The sequence below is a fragment of the Solea senegalensis genome, linkage group LG14, assembly GCF_019176455.1.
Source record: "Solea senegalensis isolate Sse05_10M linkage group LG14, IFAPA_SoseM_1, whole genome shotgun sequence".
NCBI classification, from domain to species: Eukaryota; Metazoa; Chordata; class Actinopteri; order Pleuronectiformes; family Soleidae; genus Solea; species Solea senegalensis.
This window is the reverse complement of record NC_058034.1, coordinates 25,333,288-25,355,403: the sequence shown is the minus strand read 5'-3', so window position 1 is coordinate 25,355,403 and position 22,116 is coordinate 25,333,288. Positions and strand designations below refer to the sequence as shown.

Below are 22,116 nucleotides of genomic sequence, written 5' to 3'. Positions count from 1 at the left end.
CTGAGCCAGATTCCAGCACAGCTCCGGCCTCTGGGTCTCAGTCTGTCGTTACACATGGGTTTAATGTCTGTAAAAGCCTGGTTTATTCTGCTGTCAAGCATTTCATTGTCAGTGTTATTAGACTCACTTTCACCTGATCATCATGATTGTGGTGAAAGTGGTGTTTTTACTTGTATTTGTATTTTGAGTACTAATCAATTACTAATAGTAGTTTGATGGTTGATTACTCACTTGGAGTGTTTATTTTTTAAATAATTGATTTTTTAGCTTCTTAAATGTGAATACTTTCTCGTTTCTGTGATTTTTCAGCTTCTTAAATGTGAATATTTTCTTGTTTCTGTGATTTTTCAGCTTCTTAAATGTGAATATGTTCTCGTTTCTTTGCTCCATGTGACAAAGAAATCATTAAAAGTGAATTATTTTTAGTACAAGACATTTGAGAACATAATTTCCAGGTTTGACAAACACTGATCCACATTTGTCAACATTCTCTGGACCAAATAACTCATTTACTAATTAAGAACATAATCGGATGATGAATCGAAATCTAGACTCACTTTCCAGTGTTGTTCAGGTTTATTTTCCATTTCTAATATAAAGTGAAATAAAAGTCGTGAGATTTGTATAAAAGGTTAGAACAGAGGTTACTGTACCTGCTCTGAAGACTTGGAGGTCGTTTATACGTCAGAAGTCCAGCTTCAGAGTTCACTCGTATCGCTGGCTTCTCAACCAATGCAGTTGTAACAAACAGTACAGTTGACCAACTGTAGGGGGAGCCTGTGTTACGTCAATAAACAAAACGTAAACGATCTGCTTCTTTAGTGATTTTTTAAATGTTCGATTATTACGGTATCATGTATTGATATACGATTGTCTCATTATATATTATTACAGTATCGTGTATCACTATATGATCATCTCGCGATATATTGATTATTACGGTATCATGTATCAATATATGATCCTCTTGAAATATATTGATTATTACGGTATCATGCGTCAATATACAATCCTTTTGCAATATATTGACTATTACGGTATTGTGTATCAATATACAATTGTCGCGCGATATACTATTATGGTATCGTGTCTCTCATGATATATTATGGTATCGTGTAACACAATATATTGATTATTACAGTATTGTGTATCGATATATGATCGCCTCACGATATGTCAATTACGATATCGTGTATCATATTTACAATCGCCTCGTGATATATTGATTACTGCGGTATCGTGTATCAATATACGATCTTCTCGCGATATATTGATTATTGCAGTATCACGTATCAACATATGATCGACTCACGTTATATTGATTACAAAACTGTATCATGTTCCCCGCCCCCTGATAAAGACCATGTGACAAACGCTACAGCATAAAAACATGTATGTATTTATTCATTTATTTATTTAGTAGAAATATTTGAGAGAAGAGTTACACGGTCGATCCAGACATGAAAAAACAGCCACGGTGAAGAAACAGAAACAGGAGGCACTTTAGACTGTAAGTGTGGATCAAACCACTCTGATCAAAACATCCATAATAATAATACTAATGCTCTAAAAGAAAAGAGATTAAATTAAATTAGCCAGATGTTGAGTTAGTATGACTAAGCTGTTTCTGCTGTGGTGGAGACTGACAGTGACCAGGACATGAGGACACCATTAATGACCCATCCATGTTTGTCTCCGTGTTAAACTGAAGGACTAATCCTCTGTTCACTCAGTGATGTGACGTCACCAGCGGGGGGGAAGTGGTTCAGTCCAGGGATAATGAGGAGGTTCACGACCCCTGAGACCAGACCTACAAGTGGTGCTGATGATGATGTGGAAGTTCATCTACAGCTTGGCTTTTCCAGGCTGAAGCTGCAGCTGCTGGAGCTTCATGGCCAGACCCATGTTTCCAGAGATCTTCAACTTCCCCTGGAAAAATGCCTGCAAGGGCAAAACACAACAATAATAATAAAACCACACAAGTCATGTGGATTGTGGATGGTTCTGGATCTGGAGTAGTGGAGGCTTTAAAGAGTCTCAGTGAGAGATTAAAATCCAGGGGGAAAGTGGGACAACAACAAGAAGAGATTATGAAAGGTCGGGAAACAGTGTTTCACACACACAGGCTGGTTTTATGTTCTCTGTGTGGACCCTCAGAGACATAATGCAATCCCTAACCCTTAGCTTAACTATCACACGTGCCTAACTCTGACCCTGCCACCTAAACCTCATTCTAACCCTAAAAACCAGGTCTTAACCCTCAAAACAACCTGTTAAAGTTGTTTGGACCAGACCAAATGTCCTCAACAAGGTCAAAATGTCCTCACAGAGATAGGTTTAACAATTGGTCCACAAAGCTTATGTAAGACATGTACGTATACGCACACACACATGCATCTGGACTATATATACATACATAAATATATACACATATATGCGTGTACACACGCATATATGTGTATATGTGTATATATGTGTATATATGTGTATATGTGTATATATATGTGTATATATATATATATATATATATATATATATATATACACATTCATCAATATATACACGTGTGTGTGTGTATATATACTGTATATACACACACACACATATATACACATGTGTGTATATATATATATATATATAAATATATATACACACGCGACCAGGTGCTCCTCGCAAGATTACTGACAGAGGAGTCCATAGAATAATTAGAAGAGTTGTCCAAGACCTTGAAGAAGCAGGTACAGTTGTTTCAAAAAAAAACAATTAGTAATGCACTCCACCGCCATGGCCTCTATGCACGCTCACCACACAAGACACCACTGCTCAAGAAAAGGCATGTGGATGCTCGCTTAAAGTTTGCTGCCCAACATTTAGACAAGCCAATGTTATACTGGGAAAATATTATCTGGTAAGATGAGACCAAAATTGAACTCTGTGCCTGTCATAACATACAATATGTTTGGAGGAGAAAAGGCGCTGCACATCACCCTAAAAACACCATACCAACAGTGCAGTTTGGAGGTGGGAGCATCATGGTGTGGGGCTGTTTTTCAGCATCTGGCACTGGCAGACTTCATGTCATTGAAGGAAGGATGAATGGAGAAATGTATCGTGATATTCTTGATAAGAATCTGCTGCCATCCACCAGGATGCTGAAGATGGTGGACATTTCAGCAAGACAATGATCCCAAACACAAAGCAAGAAACAATCAATTGGTTTAAGAGGAAGACAATCAAGCCGTTAGAATGGCCCAGTCAATCAACCGACTTGAATCCGATTGAAAACCTCTGGAAAGAACTGAAGATCAGAGTTCATAGAAGATGTCCCCGGAACCTTCAAGATTTGAAGACACTTTGTGTGGAAGAATGGGCAAAAACAATGTGTGTGACTAGTTTCTCCATACAGGAGGCGTCTTGAAGCTGTCATTACCAACAAAAAGCTTTTCTACTAAGTATTAAATCAATTTCAGCAAGTGTATTCAATACTTTCTCCCTGTCTCATTTGTTTTTATTTCTTTGTATGTGTGGATAACTTGGGTTGTTACTGACATCTGGTGAAAATTTCATTCCAATAGCCCCATCAGAAATATATTTACTGAAAAAATGTTGACGCATTCAATACTTATTTTCTCCGCTGTACATGTTCACCTCATTCTTTTCGACGGCTTATATTTTTTATATATTTTTTCTTTTTTTTTTATACATATGTTTCAGCTTATATTTAGCCTGTTCTTAGACTTGCATGACTCTTATGTTTCTATTTTGTAACATATTCTTGGAGCTGCTGAACTGTGAATTTCTCTGTGAGATAAATAAAGTATCTATCTATCTAGTGCAGCTTTAAATCCACATATTATATGTAAGATAAAGTGAAAAAGGGTGTCTTCACATTATTCTTGTGAGGAGTGATCTTCCTCCTCCATTACAATTCTGGACATGAAAACAACTCTGGCACAAACAGTGATGGAAAACACGGCTGTGACTTTAACTGCTCACATAGAGGAAACTGAAGTATGTAAACCACTCGGAGGACTGGTGCCAAGATGGCCGAGTGAGTAGACGCTTTCTACCGAGCTCTGCAAACATAAGTTTTGGAAACGGTCAAATTTAATTTATTATCACGACAAGCACCTAATTCTGCTTTCTTAGACAATACAGCACTTCTAAAACCATCTATTGTTCAATGTCGAACCAACGCGAGAGGAAAAGACTCCAAGAGAGCATCGGACGGAAGCTAAAGCCACATGCTAGCAACATTATTTTCAAGGCTGGCAATTCTTTTATTGACAATTGTCACGATTATACTTCCACTTTCCTGCCTCTCACCACTGCAGAAGACTTCATGGATGAATTTCCACCACTACCTGTCACTCCAAGTAAGTCGCCAGCACAGAAGAAAATGATGTACACAGTCGGGCCTGAACAAACCAACCCGAATGATAGCATAGCTAGCCTTTCAGCTCTGATAAACACGCGGTCGGACAACCTTGAAAGCATGGTCAGTGCCAATGCACTTAAAATTGAAGGTCTTAAAAAGACAGTTGACTTTGTGTGTGCAGAGATTAAGGACGTAAAAAACAAAGTGTGTACACTCAAGAAAAAAATGACAACAAACCCAGAGGCATCATTATCCAGTTTGCAAAATCGCTGCCATTTGTATTATATGTTTTGTTTTTTATGACCATTTAATAATCGAGGCAGCTGATTAAGAGCGCTGTATTTTCTAGTTGGCCAATAATATTTTCTTTCACTTTTACCGTTATTTTCAACTTATAATGCAGCACTCGGTCCCCTTATCCGGTAATAGACCCTTACCTTAACTGGTTGTTGATCACTTTCTAGTTTGTCGTTTTCTATCGTTTCTTTAAATGCCAGGGGCCTAAGACAGATTTGTAAAAGGAAAGCCTTATTTTTATTTGCCAAACAACTTCATACGGATTTTTGTTTTTTTCAAGAAAGTCATTCCATATCTGCTGATGTTAACTTTTGGAAATCACAATGAGGTAATGATATTTGGTTCTCTCATGGCTCAGAGAGATCTGCTGGAGTAACCACGCTTAAAAATACTTTCACTGGTGATGTCCTGCATTCACACTGTGACTCCTTAGGACACTACATATGTCTTGTATTTAGAATAAATAATATTTATATTATAATGTTTAATCTTTACGGTTATAATAATAATAAACTTGACAATGATAAGCTACTTGATGCATTGGAGGAAAGGTTTATATTTCGGCTCACCAAATACCCAAACTCTCTTCTTTTAATTGGTGGAGACTTTAATATTGCCCTAGATAATGCTATTGCGGCCCTCCTCCCTCAGCACAAACCTTAAAACACTTATTGGAAAATTTAACTTGGTAGATGTGTGGAGAGAAAAATTCCCTGATGAAAGATTCTTCACTTAGCAATAGATCAGTCAGATCAGTCAGTCTCGTATTGACTTTTGGCTGCTATCCAATCCATTAATTAAGAGAGAATTACAGTAAATATCCTTGCCACGCCCCTCACTGACCATAGAGCAATCCATATAAGCATCCAATTTAATGCGTCTAATTCAATCCTTAGATCCTATTACTGGAAATTAAACAATTCCCTGTTAAAACATGAAGTTGTTAAGACTGAGATTGTTAATTTAATTACTCTTTTCTACGACAAGGCTAAAAAGGGAAAATCACTAATGGGGAACTATTTCAATTTGAGTAAGGAAAATTCTTAAGAAAACATGGAAGAAAAAGTCATAAGTAACGTCTCTTTGTTTTATCAGAGACCTCCTGATAAAGTTTCAGAGGAAGATAAGTTACTTCTATTAGAACTCCAAAACAAATTAGACGAGTTATATCGACAAAAAGCAGAAGGAGTCTTTATAAGGTCTCGGAAGAGATGGCTGGAGGAGGGAGAGCAAAATTCTGCCTACTTTTTTCCGTCTTGAAAAATACCAGTCCAAAATCAATTCCATCCATTGCTTAAATGTTAATGGGGTCAAATTAATTTCAGATTTCTGTTTGAAATTTTCTATCAATTTATACAGCTCTAAATGTAATGATGAAGTCACTATTCAATTTCTAATCTCAATAAATAACGTGAGAAAGATTGATATGGCAGATAAAGATTATTGTGACACCTCTCCTACAATAGCAGAGGTTACTGATTCGATTGCCCAACTTAAAAACAACAAATATCCCGGCACCGACGGCTTAACTGCTGAATTTTATAAAACATTCTCGGATCAATTATCCCCCTTTTCTTTTACTACAGGTTTTTATGGAGAGTATAGAGAACTATGCCCTTCCTCCTAGCCTCGCTCAAGGTCTGGTCACATTGATTCCCAAACCTAGAAAAGATGTGCTTTTTATTTATGACTAGAGACTATCTGTCTGCTAAATAATGATTATAAAATGATGGCGTTGACATTTGCCAGGAGAATTAAAGAAACTCTTATAGACACAATTATAGATGAGACACAGTCAGGCTTTATGAGGAATAGACACATCTCTAATAATATTAGGTTAGTATTGGATATTCTTGACTACTCTGACCTGATATCTGAAGATGGCTTCATCCTCTCTTCTTAGATTTCTATAAGGCCTTTGATACTATAGAATACCAATTTATTTTTCTCTCCTGCTCACGCTGCCATGTTGATATTGTCAGAGAACTAGTGGAGGGAGGGGGAGACGAATGAGGGGAGGGAACAGAAGGTGAGCGAGTGAGCGCTATAAAGAGGACAAATCAGAAACCCCCTGGAAGAAGTGGGTGTGTGTTTGCTTGTGTCTCATTTGCATATAAAGGGACCATGCACAAAACCGAGCGTTCTGAAAGGGGCGGGTTTAGCAGGGTTATTGAACTGCTACGGTGCTTCATCCTTATGGTATTTTGACCAAAGCATGTCACTGACATGTTCATTAGGACACCAGGGAACTATTTTAATGGGGGAAATAGGCAATCGTATTTGATGCCATTCCATCAGGCACTTTAAAGGGGACATATTATGCAAAATCAACTTTTTAACCATTTCAATACTTATATTTGGGACTCTGGGGGCCCTACCAGTCGCCAAAGTGTGGAAAAACAATACTCAGTCATGTTTTCGTGGTTCCGCTTAGTGTAAGTATAGGCGATAAAACGCTCGATGTTGAATTCCCTGCGCTTATGACGTCAGCATGCGCATTTCACCGCGAATGTTACCGCCCCACCAGTAAGTTTACTTGGAGAGCTCCACCTTAGCTCCACCTTGTCCCTGCGAGAGTGCAGGCGAGGGAGGAAGAGCGGTATTATGTCAACGCGGAGGGACAAGTGTGCTGTTGGTGGCTGCACAGTGGAGCACAGTGTTTTACAGAGGATTTTATATATGAAGCTAATGTGCCGGATAAAGTCAGCAAACGTGTGTTCGTGTGTTCGCACCACTTCACATCAGACTGCGGCCAGCGGTCGCCGTATTTAGTCAGCGACGTACAAACACACACATTGTTAAGAAAAGGTCACATAGAGCTCATAACTGACCATTCTGACACGTCCTAATTAAACATATTTGTTCAGTACGTCCTCCATGACCGGAGCACAGACTCAGTCTGATACAATCACATAAAGCAGCTGTTTATGCAGCTCGCCGCTGACGATCAGCGGTGCTGCACTCTCTGTGCAGCGGTGCTACACTCTCTGTGTCACCGATAGCCTAAACTGCGCGCTGAATAAACTGTATGTTGCTGTATCAGACCGGAGACTGTGCTCCGGAGACCTCACCACCGCGGTGTAGCGCGTTACACGGTGATCGCCAGCTCGCCGGAGCACCGGAGCTGGTCAGCGGTGGTGAGGTCTCCGGAGCACAGTCTCCGGTCTGATACAGCAACATACAGTTTATTCAGCGCGCCGCTGGCGATCAGCGGTGGCGATCAGCTGATCGCCAGCGGCAGTTTAGGCTATCGGTGACACAGAGAGTGTAGCACCGCTGCACAGAGAGTGCAGCACCGCTGACTGCTGCATAAACAGCTGCTTTATGTGATTGTATCAGACTGAGTCTGTGCTCCGGTCATGGAGGACGTACTGAACAAATATGTTTAATTAGGACGGGTCAGAATGGTCAGTTATGAGCTCTATGTGATCTTTTCTTAACAATTTGTGTGTTTGTACGTCGGTGAAATACGTCCCCTGACTAAATACGGCGACCGCTGGTCGCAGTCTGATGTGAAGTGGTGCGAACACACGAACACACGATCTGATACAGCAACATACAGTTTATTCCGCTTACACGGTGATCGCCAGCACTGATCGCCAGCTCGCCGGAGCACCGGAGCTGGTCAGCGGTGGTGAGGTCTCCGGAGCACAGTCTCCGGTCTGATACAGCAACATACAGTTTATTCAGCGCGCCGCTGGCGATCCGCGGTGGCAATCAGCGGTGCTGCACTCTCTGTGTCACCGCTGATCTTCTGTTCAGTTAAAGTGTTTTTAACTGATTTACAGTTGGACAGTGTTCGGCTCGATCCTTATGTAGGACGTCTCTTCCTGTGACGGCACTCTCGCTGACATGTTGATATTGTCAGAGAGCTAGTGGAGGGAGGGGGAGACGAATAGAGGTGTAAAGCGCTGTAAAGAGGACAAATCAGAAACCCCCTGGAAGAAGTGGGTGTGTGTTTGCCTGTGTCTCATTTGCATATAAAGGGACCATGCACGAAAACCGAGCGTTCTGAAAGGGGCGGGTTTAGCAGGGTTATTGAACTACTATGATTCTTCATCCTTATGGTATTTTGACCAAAGCATGTCACTGACATGTTCATTAGGACACCAGGGAACTATTTTAATGGGGGAAATAGGGTATAATATGTCCACTTTAATGCTTTTCAGAGATACTGGCAGAACTCCTCCCAGAAACTGTTTTACTGTTTTTGGTATTGTTCACACACCAGATCATTTTAGTAAAACTTCAGCAGATCATCATTGACCATATTTATAAAGACTTTGTATTATTATGGGAGAACGTGGTATTTTGCTTTTATAGAACTCAAAATAGAGAGAATATGTACTTCATTATAAATTTATTGATTCTGTTGTCAAAATTCCTTATTCTTAAATGCAAATTCAGTGGTCAGTCAGTCATCATCTAACCGCTTTATCCTCCACCAGAGGGTCGCGGGCAAATTCAGTGGTAAAAAAACTAATTTTGTCCCTTTTACCCATGAAGTTGGGCACTATATTTCCTTGATTTCTGGTTCTAACAACAAGAAGGCAATTAAGACTGTCAATGTTTGGTCCTCTTTTTCTTTTTAATAATTTATTAGCTACCCTGGCAAAATTGTACATGCAACATGCACGTTAAAGACATGTGCACGTGCACACATGCACACTCACGTGTACTCACACACCCACGCAAAATGACCGCCTCAAAGCTTGTGTGGAGAGAGGGGGCGGGGTTTAGTGGGAGTGCCCTTGATCAGAAAAAGCAGGTTTTTTCTCCCTGTGCCATTATGACAAACATGACGTCATTGTGATGGAAATCAGTCAGAGCACACATTTAAAGCCTCATGATGTGGAAAATATGAGAAGATTCATGCTTTCTATTTTATATTTGAGCAGGTTGAAATGATGCGAATATTTTAGTTCACAGTGTTTACAATGCACTAAAAACATTTAAAACACTCAACCTGGCACATTTTTAACAACATGTATGAAAAAATGAAACAAATATGCTAAAAAGTTAAAGTCAAAACGCCAAAGGTATCTAGGTGTGTTAGAGGGTTAAAGGGATAGTTCAGGTTTGTAGGTGGCAGTTGCTGCCAGGATCCACCACATAATTAATTCTACACCTGCTTGAGTGTGTACTGTCATAAAAACATGTTCACTGCTTAATCTCAATGTTGAACACACTTCAAAGTCTGTCTCTCCTGCACCAAAGTCCATAGAGACAATGACTGATTTTAGCTCACAGGGACACTTTGTGTCACTGATATTAATCTGAGTGAAGAATTTCAAATGCCAAATTCACAAAATAAGACATTTGAACTTACTGATGGAGGCAGAAGTGGATCAACAACTCCTGTGATTACTACATAGAGAAAATGTGGTTTACAAACTTTCCCGTTGGAAAAGTCTGTCTAACAGTGAGATAAAGATGTGAACGTGTTCTGAAGATATCACAGACGATAGATATTAGATTTTTCCTGGACGTTCCTGAGATACTCCTGCTATCCTGAGCCACAAAAATCTCCCACTGCTTTCGTAAAAATTCCCCGAACCCCACATTCCAGGGTTGGTGTCTGAAAATGTCTTCATGTGCGCATAAATACTCACACTCTGTGGGTTCATCTTCCCCGTCATCACGGCCAACAAATCTGTGTCCGACATGGAAATGGTACAGTCTGCTTGTTTATCTGCAGAGCGGAAATATGAGACGATGTGAATTTTATTATCATTTTACAACAGGAGTAAGCAGTGCCATGAACTCATGTTTCTCCTCCTGGCTCGTAGATATAAAGAGACAAATGTGAATTCATAAAACAAAGAAAAGACATGTTTTTTTAAATCCTGACTGATTCCAGTTGAATAAAACATTTTATTGAAACTAAATGACACATCACCCTTAAGGTTAGTTCTATGTCCCCGCCTGCACCGAGAACCTGGAGGCTAGTGTTGCTTTCATCAACGGAAATTATGACGAAATATCGTCGTCAACGGACCAGACGAGACACAAATGGCGGTTATGTGACGATAACTATAATAAAATATACCATGCAATATTGTTGACGAATAAAAACGAGATGAAATGTGGTTTCGTCCTCTATCGCTATGGAACCTGGACTAAAGTCTAAGCATTGCAGTTGTATAGATTAATATTCATGCTTCAAAGAATAAATCAATCAAGAATCAGTGCACGAGTGGAGAGCACGGGAGCAGCGCAACCGTTGGAAAAGTCTGTCTGACAGTGAAATAAAGACATGTTCTTAAGATGTCGTGGACTTAAACTGATGTAGAATTTATTAGTTGAGTATTTCCACTGTTCTATGAGACAGAAAAAAGGCGTTTATGTAAACATTTCTCTCACCTGTGTCGTTGTGAACACAGCCTTTACCGTTCTTCACATCCACGTACCAAGTTGCCTCCTGTCCCTTGGGGCCGTCCTTCACCTTAAAGGCAAACACTCCACCAATCTTTTTCACAAACTGTTCGCCTTCCTGTTTAAAAAACACACACACACACTCAAATTCATTTATTTCATTTTGGCAGACCACAAAGAACATGAACACTCTTTCCCTAATGTTTTACATCAGTTGTGCAACGACAACTTCAAACAAAAGACAACATAAAAACGAGTATTTTATTGTTTAAATAACTACAGTCAGATTTTTTTTTGCTCAGCTTTATGGCTAAAGTTTGAACAGTATGTAATCAAATAACAGTCAGTGGCTCTTATTTTGAAGGCCAGTATTTTCACTATCACTATTACATTTACTGTCTTTGCTACAGTGACAATGTAAATGTAGCGTTTCCCATTAATTAACGATAGTCTCGTTTGGATCCACCACAGTCTCATGTGACCAAAAAAAAAAAGAGAGAAATTTCACCATATGATCTGTCTTTTAAAAATGAATATTATATGAAAAGAATTCCAGTGTTTCATTAGTAAGAAGCTGTAGGCCCCAGTAACAAGCAATCACAGCCTAGGCTATTTACACACTCAGGATTTCTGATCACCGATTAGTGAAATAAACTGATAACCAATCACGTGAGAGAGCAATATGCCTATTTAAATAACTTGGTTATTTACTGTATATACTTATGTACTGTTTACTGGGTATCAACAAAATATTCTTAAGCATTTTTTTTAGCAAAGAAGATTGTTCACATGATCGATGTTAAGTCTTATATATCTTATGGACCAAAAGTCATATCTGGATATTTAGAGGAGGCAGCTGCAGCGAGTGCAGATACGAAGAGGCCAGAGATGTAAGCGGCAAATGTCGTGAGGCATTCAAACTGAGGAAAAACTGCAGAAAAAGTGTATGGGTTTAACCCTCTCACTGGGAAAAGTGTGGCTGTTAAAAAACCCACATCCCCCACAGGTGCGACGCCCCAGTGTGTGTGTGTGTGTGTGTGTGTGGGGGACGAAGGGAGAGGAGAAATAGGTGTGAACTTGTGGCTCATGTATTGTCACAAAATTAATTATATCGATACAAGCGATATTGTCCTATGTTAAATCTCCTTTAGAAATATATTGATATATATTAAAATATCGTTATATCGCCTAGCCCTACTCTAAATGAATGAACGAGTGAGTGAGTGGGTGAGTGAATGAATGAATGACTTTGTGAATGACTTTGTGTCACAGGTTTGACTGATGTCGCATAAGAAGAATTCATGTGATGTTAAACTCGAACACCTTTAACCACAGTTAAACTCAATTAACCACAGTTAAACTCAATTAACCACGGTTCAACACAGTTAACTACAGTTAACCAGTTAAACTCAATTAACCACAGTTAAACATAGTTAACCACAGTTAACCACAGTTAAACTCAATTCACCACAGTTAAACATAGTTAACCACAGTTAAACATAGTTAACCACAGTTAACCAGTTAAACTCAATTCACCACAGTTAAACCCAGTTAACCACAGTTAAACCCAGTTAAGCACAGTTAAACCAAGTTAACCCAAGTTAACCACAGTTAACCACAGTTAACCACAGCTGTGTGGATGTGGCCTCAGGCTTGTTTGTATTCACCTCCTGAAGCTTCTTGCCAATCTCCTGAAACACAGCATGAGCCTTGAAGCCCTCCAGACCATCAGCGGCAGCAGTGCTGACGGCCTGAATCCTGGACATGGTGAAGACAAAGGAGAAGAAATTAAGTGAAAAGGTTTAAAGTTATGAACATGAGAAAGTTGTAAATAACATAATAAAAGGCCTTCACTCACTGGATTTATATTTATTATATTCCCCAAAGGAGGATGAGACTGAGGAAATGAGAGGATGAGAAGACGGTGAGACTGAGGAGATGAGAGGATGAGAAGACGGTGAGACTGAGGAGATGAGAGAAGAGACAGATGAGAAGAGAGGATGAGAAGTTGGTGAGACTGAGGAGATGAGAGGATGAGACTGTAAAGAGAGGATGAGACTGAGGAGATGAGAGGATGAGACTGAGGAGATGAGACTGTAAAGAGAGGATGAGACTGGGGGATGAGAGGATGAGACTGAGGGGAAGAGAGGATAGTAAAGGAATGAGACTGAGGGAAGAGAGGATGAGACTCAGTAATAGAGAGGGTGAGACTGAGGAGGAGAGACTGAGATACAGGGATGAGACTGAGGGAGAGAGGATGAGACTGAGGAGATGAGGATGAGACAGAAATTAGACTGAGGAGATGAGGATGAGAAAGGAATGAGACTGAGGAAATGAGAGAATGAGACAGAGAAGAGAATAAGAGACTGAGGAGAAGAGAGGATGAGACAGAGATGAGAGTATGAGACTGAGGAGATGAGGATGAGAGAATGGGACTGAGAGGATGAGACTGAGGAGATGAGGATGAGAAAGGAATGAGACTGAGGAGATGAGAAAATGAGACAGAGAAGAGAATATGAGACTGATGAGAAGAGAGGATGAGACTGAGGGGATGAGAGGATGAGGATGAGACAGGGAAGAGAGTATGAGACTGAGGAGAAGAGAAGATGAGACTGAAGAGATAACGGGATGAGACTGAGAAGATGAGGATGAGAAAGGAATGAGACTGAGGAAATTAGATAATGAGACAGAGAAGAGAATATGAGACTGAGGAGAAGAAAGGATGAGACTGAGGAGAAGAAAGGATGAGGATAAGAAAGGATGAGACTGAGGAGATGAGGATGAGAAAGGAATGAGACTGAGGAGATGAAAGGATGAGACTGAGGAGAAGAAAGGATGAGGATGAGAAAGGAATGAGACTGAGGAGATGAGGATGAGGATGAGGCAGAAGAAGACTGAATAAGGAAGAAAAAAAGAAAAGTTCCACCTGTAGCTGAATGTTTGAAGACTGTCCTCACTGGTTATGATCAAATGAATAATAAGCAGTCATGTGACTCTTGATTCCCAAGGGACTATTTTGTTCACTGAGTGACATTGTTATGGGTTATTCTTGAACATGAAAACATTTAAATTAATATTTACAAATATGATTTTTCAGATTTTCTGACATTGTTCACAACAGATACACAACAACAAAACTAAACTGAATGCTGTAATGTAAAGTAGCTGTAATTTGTTGTTCTGTGTTGTCTGTAATCCTGTTCCGATGTTTTTAATCTCAATGAGACTCTGTTGAGATTTTCTCTGTTTCCCCATGTTAATGTAAGGACCACGTCATTACTGCAGCTCAGTGCGTACATGCGTTGACCTTTGACCGCTTCATATGAACATGAACCTTCGGTCACAAACAATTGTCATGTAGCTGTTATGTGTGTGTGGGCCTTCGTTTTCCAGATTCCTGAGATAAAAATCCAAATTCTGTGAAAACTGACTGTAATCAGACTTTGATTATTTCGTATCCAAATTAAAAACCACATAGGGACTCTAATTGTCTTCCTGCAGATTTGACACTTTGATTTTCCAGACAATTATTATATATATATATATATATATATATATATATATATATATATATAAATAACATCAGGGTGAAACTGTTAATATAAAGTTATGTTATTTCAGCTTGATAAAAGTTTAAACATAACATCTAGTCGTTGAGTAACTGACTAGTGAATTAATGTGTGACTGTGTGGGTTCTGATAAGATTAATGAGTTTTTTTACTTTCTGTAGTTTGAATGTGCTTTGTTGTATTTTCTCTTCTGTCACAGTGAACTGAATATTATGTTAAGTTTGTTTGACAACGTCGTCATTTTGAGGTTCAGAGAAACACACGACATTTTATGAGCCAAACGACTGAACGATAGAGATTATTATGATGATCAGATTAATCGTAGATTTAAAGTGTCTTTCTTCGCGGTGCAGTCCACATTCTCATAGCTGTCAGTGAAGCAGGTGTAACCCGAGCTAACTAGCTGCAGGTTATTGAGATAAACCGGGACAGAGAAGTGACCTCTTCACAAACCTCCATGATGTCACATATTAAAAGGATCAAGTTCATATTTCTTACCTTTGTGTTTGTCTTTCGGGCATTTTTTTAAAATAAAGTTAAGCGAACAACAATAATAATAATAATAATAATAATAATAATAATAATAAAGACTATCGAGGTGGAAACAAACACTGCTGCACGTTAGCCTAGCCTCTTAGCCTCCTGCTGCTAACTTCACTTCCGTGTTCCTGCCCACATCTTCAGACCTGATGTGTCGATGCCAGAGAACTTTATTTACACATGACGAGGACAAACAAGCAAACTGAGCCCTTTTCAGTCAAGTCAAAGAAAAGAGTTGAAACAGGGTCAGTTACTACAGTGTATTTTAAGTTTTTATTTTTATATTTTACCCTGACACGGCAGGTTAAATTGTCATGTGTAACCCTCATGTTTTTCTGTCCCCCACGTTCACTTTTGGGGTGCCCACCCAGTATTTAAGGGTGTGTCTGCCCTCACGTCTCCCCCTCTGCTGCTGCATGTTGTGGAAGGGGTACGTGACGTGCGCTTGTGTGATATCTGTATTGTCATTATGCTAATATGGAGATTATCATGCTAAATTTGAACATGTTTATTTTATTGAGGGCACGTTTCCCTGTTTTTCACATGCTGATGGGAGTTTTCTTTCACTTGCCTTGTGTCAGGTATGTTGCTATGTGTTTTATCGGGGGGTGGAGTGGCTCAGTGGTTAAGACCAGTACCATGTGTGCAAAAGACATCATGGTCGGTCGCAAGTTCAGTTCCACCCCTGGCTGAAGTCAATTCCATTGTAAGTCGCTTTGGATAAGAGAAATGACATGACATGACATGACATGACATGACATGACATGACATGACATGACATGACATGACATGACATGACATGACATGTAATATCAGCCCTTCTGCTGCTGCATATTGTGGGAGAGCGGGCACGTTTCACTTGCCTTTTGTCAGAAATAAACAGAGACTACCTCCAAAAGATATTCATCGTACAGCAAATTCTTCACAACGCAGACAGCAAAACTACCCCGGTTTCATATATATATATATATATATATATATATTATTTTTTTATTATTAGTAGTAGTAGTAGTAGTATTTTTCTCTTTATTATGTTATTTATTTATTTATATTGTTGTTGTTGTTATTATTAATATTATTATTATTATTATTATTGTTATTATTATAATTCGTACATATTTAGATCATTAGGAGGGGAGATAGGAGCCTGACCCACACCCCGCGTCTGTAGGTGGCGATCACGCCCCGTAATGTTGGTGGCCAGCCGCCATGACAAACCAAGAAGAAGAAGACGTCATCAAGGTCACGTGACGGCCCTAGCTGCCGGGTTGAACTTCCTGTTGAGCTATTTTTTCAAATCATAAATAAATTCGCTTCTTCTTTTTTCACGTGGTTGGTTTTGCGGTTTATCGTGTGAAACGACCGATTAATCGTTGGTTTGGCAGCTGTGTTTGAAACTGCTTTTGGAAAAACAAAGCAGTTTATCAGCAGCGAAACCAACATCTCAGCTAATGTTAGCAGCGGTGTCGTTTCGCTCTGTTTGTTCTTCTGTTTGTTTTTCAAGTTAAAGTTCATCGTATTTAACTTCCGGTGTGTGTTGTATAGAAAATGGCGACTATGCTATCAGCTCAGCTCGTTTCTTTTTCTTGTTTTTCTGCTTCCTCTTCTTCTCTGAGGAGATGTGGATCAGTGGTGCGTTCAAGAACCGCAGCTCTGAGCGGCGTCCGGCACAGAAACTACAGCAGCAAAGACGAGTGTTTACACCGGAGTTTGGTCCCAACAATGCACTATCAGAAGAGTTTACCCAGGTGAGCAGGAGGAGGAGGAGCAGCTTCCGCTGCACTTTTAGATTATTATATATGTATATTTACATAAATATATGTAAAGTAGGGGTTTAATTGTAAACAAATGTGCTTTAATATGAATGAGTGCAGTGAAGGAAACCTATGACCCAGAAAGGAATGTAGGTGAAAGTGCACGTCATTTCACCTGAGTGACCACCAGGGGCAGTGACAGCCACATAAACAACAGACAGACGACTTTATTGATCCCTTTGGAAGGTTCCCTCGGGGAAATTAACAGCTCCAACATCAGCACACAGCACTGTTAAGATTAGAGTCGCACTTTTCAGGAGACTGGAAAGAGAAACACCCCAGTTACCAAACACCATAAAATATAGAATAGAATAAAATAAGCTAAAAATATATATATATATATATGCTATATATGTATATATATGTGTGTATATGTATATGTATATATATATATATATATATATATATATATATATATATATATATATATATATGTGTATGTATACATACGTACACACAACACACACACAGAGGGTGGCTGGCATTGTCCAGGATGCTCAGCAGTTTGTCCACAGTTTTTCTCTCTGCCACTGTCACCAGAGGCCGGCCCGCCTGATGAGTTTTTCTAGTCTGTGGAAGTCTGCCTTAGTTGTGCTCCCGCCCCAGCACACCACAGCGTAGGAGAGAACACTGGCAACCACAGACTGGTAGAACATCCACAGGAGCTTCTTGCATATGTTAAACGAGCGTAGCCTCACATGTATGTATATGTATATGTATATGTATATGTATATATATATATATATATATATATATATATATATACATATATGTGTGTGTATATATATATATATATATATATATATATATATATATATATATATATATATATATATATACATACTACACATACATATATGTGCATATATGTATGTATATATATACAAAACATATACATACATGTATGAATGTATGTATATATATATACAAAACATATACAAACATGTATGAATGTATATATATATATATCTGTGTGTGTGTGTGTGTGTGTGTTTTAAAAATAATTAAATCCAGTTTCTGTGATTTTCAGCTTCTCCCATGTCTCCACAAACAAAATGATTCAGTTTGTATGATTTCTTTATTTTATGGAGCAGAGAAACCAGAAAATATTCACATTTACAAAGAAAAATCACAGACATTTGTTTGAATTATTAAAGAAAAAAAAGTCCTTTTTCCAACATTTATTTTAAAAATACATAATTACATTGAATGGCCTGAATTTTTAATGATTTTACAGTTAATTGATATTCTGGGTTGAAGTCAATTTTCTACTAATACTGACAATCATTAACTGGTGAAAATTAATATTTTCTAATTCATCAGGCTACCTGTACCAAAACTGGAGGATACAATGAGGAGATATTTAGCTGCACAGCGGCCTCTGCTGGACGATGACCAGTACAGGTTTGTGTCAGTGAGACGCGTGTTTTTATTTCATGAATGGAAATGAAAGTGTGTGTGTCTTCAGAACCACAGAGAAGCTGGCTCAGGATTTCCAGAGTGGAGTTGGAAAACAGCTGCATGAAGAACTGGTGATTCAAGATAAAAACAACAAGCACACAAGCTACATCTCAGGTGAGCTCGTCATAGAATTTCTTTTAAACAATAAAAGTGCAATTAACTGTAAAAGTAGCAGCGTGTGTACGAAGGCAGCCGTCCTGGAATTCTATGTCGAGATCATTGAGTTTCAGAAATGGACATTTGAGCTTCTTCCAAAAAATACCAGAATTCCCCTTTTCTTGTTAGTTTTAGATAAAAGTGCCACCACGTGGAAGCTTGAAGTATTGACGCTGTTCATTGACATGAGCAGGGAAACGTTTAGATTGCTGTATTTGTCCGTATTAAGTATTAATATTGTTTGATTTATTTCAGGTCCGTGGTTCGACATGTACCTCTCTGCACGAGACTCCGTGGTGCTGAACTTTAACCCCTTCATGTCCTTCAACCTCGACCCGAAGCCCGAGTACAACGAGCAGCTGGTGCGGGCGACGAACATGGTGTGTTCGGCCGTGCGCTTCATGAAGACGCTCCGCGCCGGACTCCTGGAGCCCGAGGTTTTCCACCTGAACCCGGCTAAGAGCGACACGGACGGCTTCAAGAGGTTCATCCGCTGGGTTCCGTCGGCTCTGTCGTGGTACGGCGCCTACATGGTGAACGCGTACCCACTCGACATGTCGCAGTACTTCCGCCTCTTCAACTCGACGCGCGTTCCGAAGCGCGGGCGAGACGAGCTCTTCACCGATCAGGGAGCCAGACACCTGTTAGTCATGAGGAACAGGAACATGTACGTGTTTGACATCGTGGACCGTGACGGGAATTTAGTGAGGCCTGCAGAGATCCAGTCGCACTTGAAGTACATTTTGTCTGACCCGACGCCAGCACCTGCCTTTCCTCTGGGGGCGCTGACGAGTGAGAACAGGGACGTGTGGGCGGGGCTCAGGGAAAAGCTCTCCGCTGCGGGAAACGCAGAAAGCTTGCACCTCGTGGACAGCGCGGTTTTCTGCCTCTGCCTGGACGACGAGAACATGCGTGACCACATTCACATCTCGCACAACATGCTCCACGGCGACGGCTGCAACCGCTGGTACGACAAGTCCTTCAGCGTCATCGTCGCCAAAGACGGACAGGCGGCCATTAACTTCGAGCACTCGTGGGGCGACGGCGTGGCCGTGCTCCGCTTTCAGAACGAGATCTTCAAAGACACCACGGAGCAGCCACTGGTCCACCCGGGGTCCGTCGCCGCCACCGCGGTGGACTCGGCCTCCGCCGTGCACAGGCTGACCTTCAGTCTGGACGGCGAGCTGGAGGACGGCATCAAAAAAGCGAAGGAGAACTTTGACGCGGCGGTGTCGAAGCTCACCATCGACGCCATGGAGTTCAAGAAGGGCGGGAAGGAGCGGCTGAAGAAGAACAAGCTGAGTCCTGACGCCGTCGCTCAGCTGGCGTTTCAGATGGCTTTCCTGAGGCAGTACGGACAAACGGTGGCCACGTACGAGTCGTGCAGCACCGCCGCGTTCAAGCACGGCCGCACGGAGACCATCCGCCCGGCTTCGTTATACACCAAGCGGTGTTCGCACGCCTTCGTTCGCGAGGCAGGTGAACACAGTGTGCAGCAGCTCCAGGCCATGCTTGGCGACTGCTCCAAATATCACGGGCAGCTCACGAGGGAGGCAGCGATGGGTGTGTGAAAGACTTCTCTACCACTTTCTGATGACGTTAAACAGGGAAAACACCACAACGTGACCCCTGAACTTTGCTGTTTTGCTTCTTTTATCTTGAAATGATAGTTCAAATTCATTGAAGTGTGGATGTATGAGTTACTGACCGAGTGTGCTGTGAGCGCCCCCTGTGCTTAAACCTGCAGAATACGGGTGGGCTTTCTATGGATGGAAACTTTTTTAGGCACTTAACAAGAGACTTGCCTAATAAAATCCACACCTGTAAAATTCTACATCTTGAAACAATGTTTGCCACTTTAGATGGATGATAAATGATCTAAAAACTGGGAAATTATTCTTATTATCTCACTGTCAGACAGAAGTGAAGTTTGTAAACCACTCACTCTCCCACACCAAAGTCCAGAGAGAAAATCACTGATTTTAACATCTCACACACACACACACACATACACTGCTGCCTCCATCACTAAGTTCTAATGTCTGATTTTGTCACTTCAGTGTTTGAAATCCTTTGTTCAGATTGACCTCAGTGACACAAAGTGACCACACGAGGCAGCAGAGGACCAGCAGCTCCTGTGTCCCTGTGAGCTAAAATCACTGATTTTCTCTCTGGACTTTGGTGTGGGAGAGTGAGATGAAGACGTGAACATAGACTTAAAATGTTGTAGATTTTAACAGGTTAGTGTTTTGTTAAGAGGTTAAAATTCTTGTGTCTGAGACCATGTCTGTCTGTCTTATGCTGATTCTTTAAAATAAGTCCACACAGCTGATGTGTCAACTCTCACATAAGCTCTGCTTCTCTGTCCGTCACCAGGTCAAGGGTTTGACCGTCACCTCTTTGCTCTGCGGTACCTGGCCAACTCACAGGGCCGAACCCTGCACAGCCTTTACTCTGACCCCGCCTACGCCGCCATCAACCACAACATCCTGTCCACCAGCACCCTCACCAGTCCCGCTGTCAGCCTCGGCGGCTTCGCACCAGTGGTGCCCGACGGGTTCGGTGTGGGATACGGCGTCCACGACGACTGGATCGGCTGTAATGTGTCCAGCTACCCGTCTCGCAACGTCCACGAGTTCCTGCAGTGTGTCCACAAGTCTTTAGAAGACATTTTCACCGTCCTGGAGGGGAAACCACTCAGTTAGGAAGGTTAAAGGGATAGCTTGGGTTTTTTTGAAGTGCTGGAGAAAACAAATTTTAGTCACTTGAGTTGTTGAATAAAATCAACGTGTACAATAAATTTAGAATCTGTTCACATCTTTATTTCGCTGTTAGACAGACTTTTTTAACTGGAAACTGACGTTTGTAAACCACTCACTCTTCCAAACCAAAGTCCACATAGAAAATCAGTGATTTTAGCTCATCGGGACACAGGAGCTGCTGGTCCTCTGCTGCCTCGTGTGGTCACTTTGTATCACTGAGTTAAATCTAAATGAAATATAAGAGCTTAGTGATGTTAAAATCACTGATTTTCTCTGTGGGAACGTGAGCGTTTCATGTGGCAACAAACTTCAGTTTTACAGCACAGGTCCTTTCTAAGTGTCTTGACCACACTTCACAAACACTTGAACTACTCGTCGTCTTCAACTTCTAATTAGTCGATGAACATTTTTGACTTAATGTGAGTAAAAATTGCAAAATCAAAGAAAACCTGAGCACTGGGGTTTGAACTTATTTAGTGATTAATGGTGAGATGTTTTATCAATTATAAGCAGTTTAGATACTAATGTGAACAAATCTGTCACATCATGACATTTATCTGAACATGTTTTGTTGCACTTTTGTTTTACTCCACAGGTTGATGTTTAAAAGCATGTGAAACCTAACATTTTTGTGTCACTTCTGATGCTGAGCCTTATCAGTGACTGTATGTGAATTAAAAACAGAACATTAACCCACGTCACTGTAAAATTATTGCATTTAAGCTGCTGAATGAATAAATGAATGATGGAATAAAAAAAACATC

At 40.5% G+C, this 22,116-nt stretch overlaps 2 protein-coding genes across 2 annotated transcripts; one reads left to right on the top strand and one right to left on the bottom strand.

Moving 5' to 3' along the window:
* Nucleotides 1-1,393: 1,393 nt before the first annotated feature.
* On the bottom strand, nucleotides 1,394-15,143 carry scp2b (sterol carrier protein 2b). The gene is made up of 5 exons (XM_044043213.1): nucleotides 15,118-15,143; nucleotides 12,718-12,808; nucleotides 11,039-11,168; nucleotides 10,288-10,367; nucleotides 1,394-1,941 (listed from the first exon to the last, which is right to left on the bottom strand). Exons 1-5 carry the CDS (start codon nucleotides 15,138-15,140, stop codon nucleotides 1,846-1,848), a joined length of 420 nt encoding a protein of 139 aa, XP_043899148.1. The 5' UTR covers nucleotides 15,141-15,143; the 3' UTR covers nucleotides 1,394-1,845.
* Nucleotides 15,144-16,381: 1,238 nt separating this feature from the next.
* cpt2 (carnitine palmitoyltransferase 2) lies at nucleotides 16,382-22,112 on the top strand. Its single transcript, XM_044043201.1, has 5 exons — nucleotides 16,382-16,907; nucleotides 18,297-18,377; nucleotides 18,442-18,548; nucleotides 18,846-20,153; nucleotides 20,967-22,112. Exons 1-5 carry the CDS (start codon nucleotides 16,708-16,710, stop codon nucleotides 21,293-21,295), a joined length of 2,025 nt encoding a protein of 674 aa, XP_043899136.1. The 5' UTR covers nucleotides 16,382-16,707; the 3' UTR covers nucleotides 21,296-22,112.
* The last annotated feature ends 4 nt before the right edge of the window (nucleotides 22,113-22,116 follow it).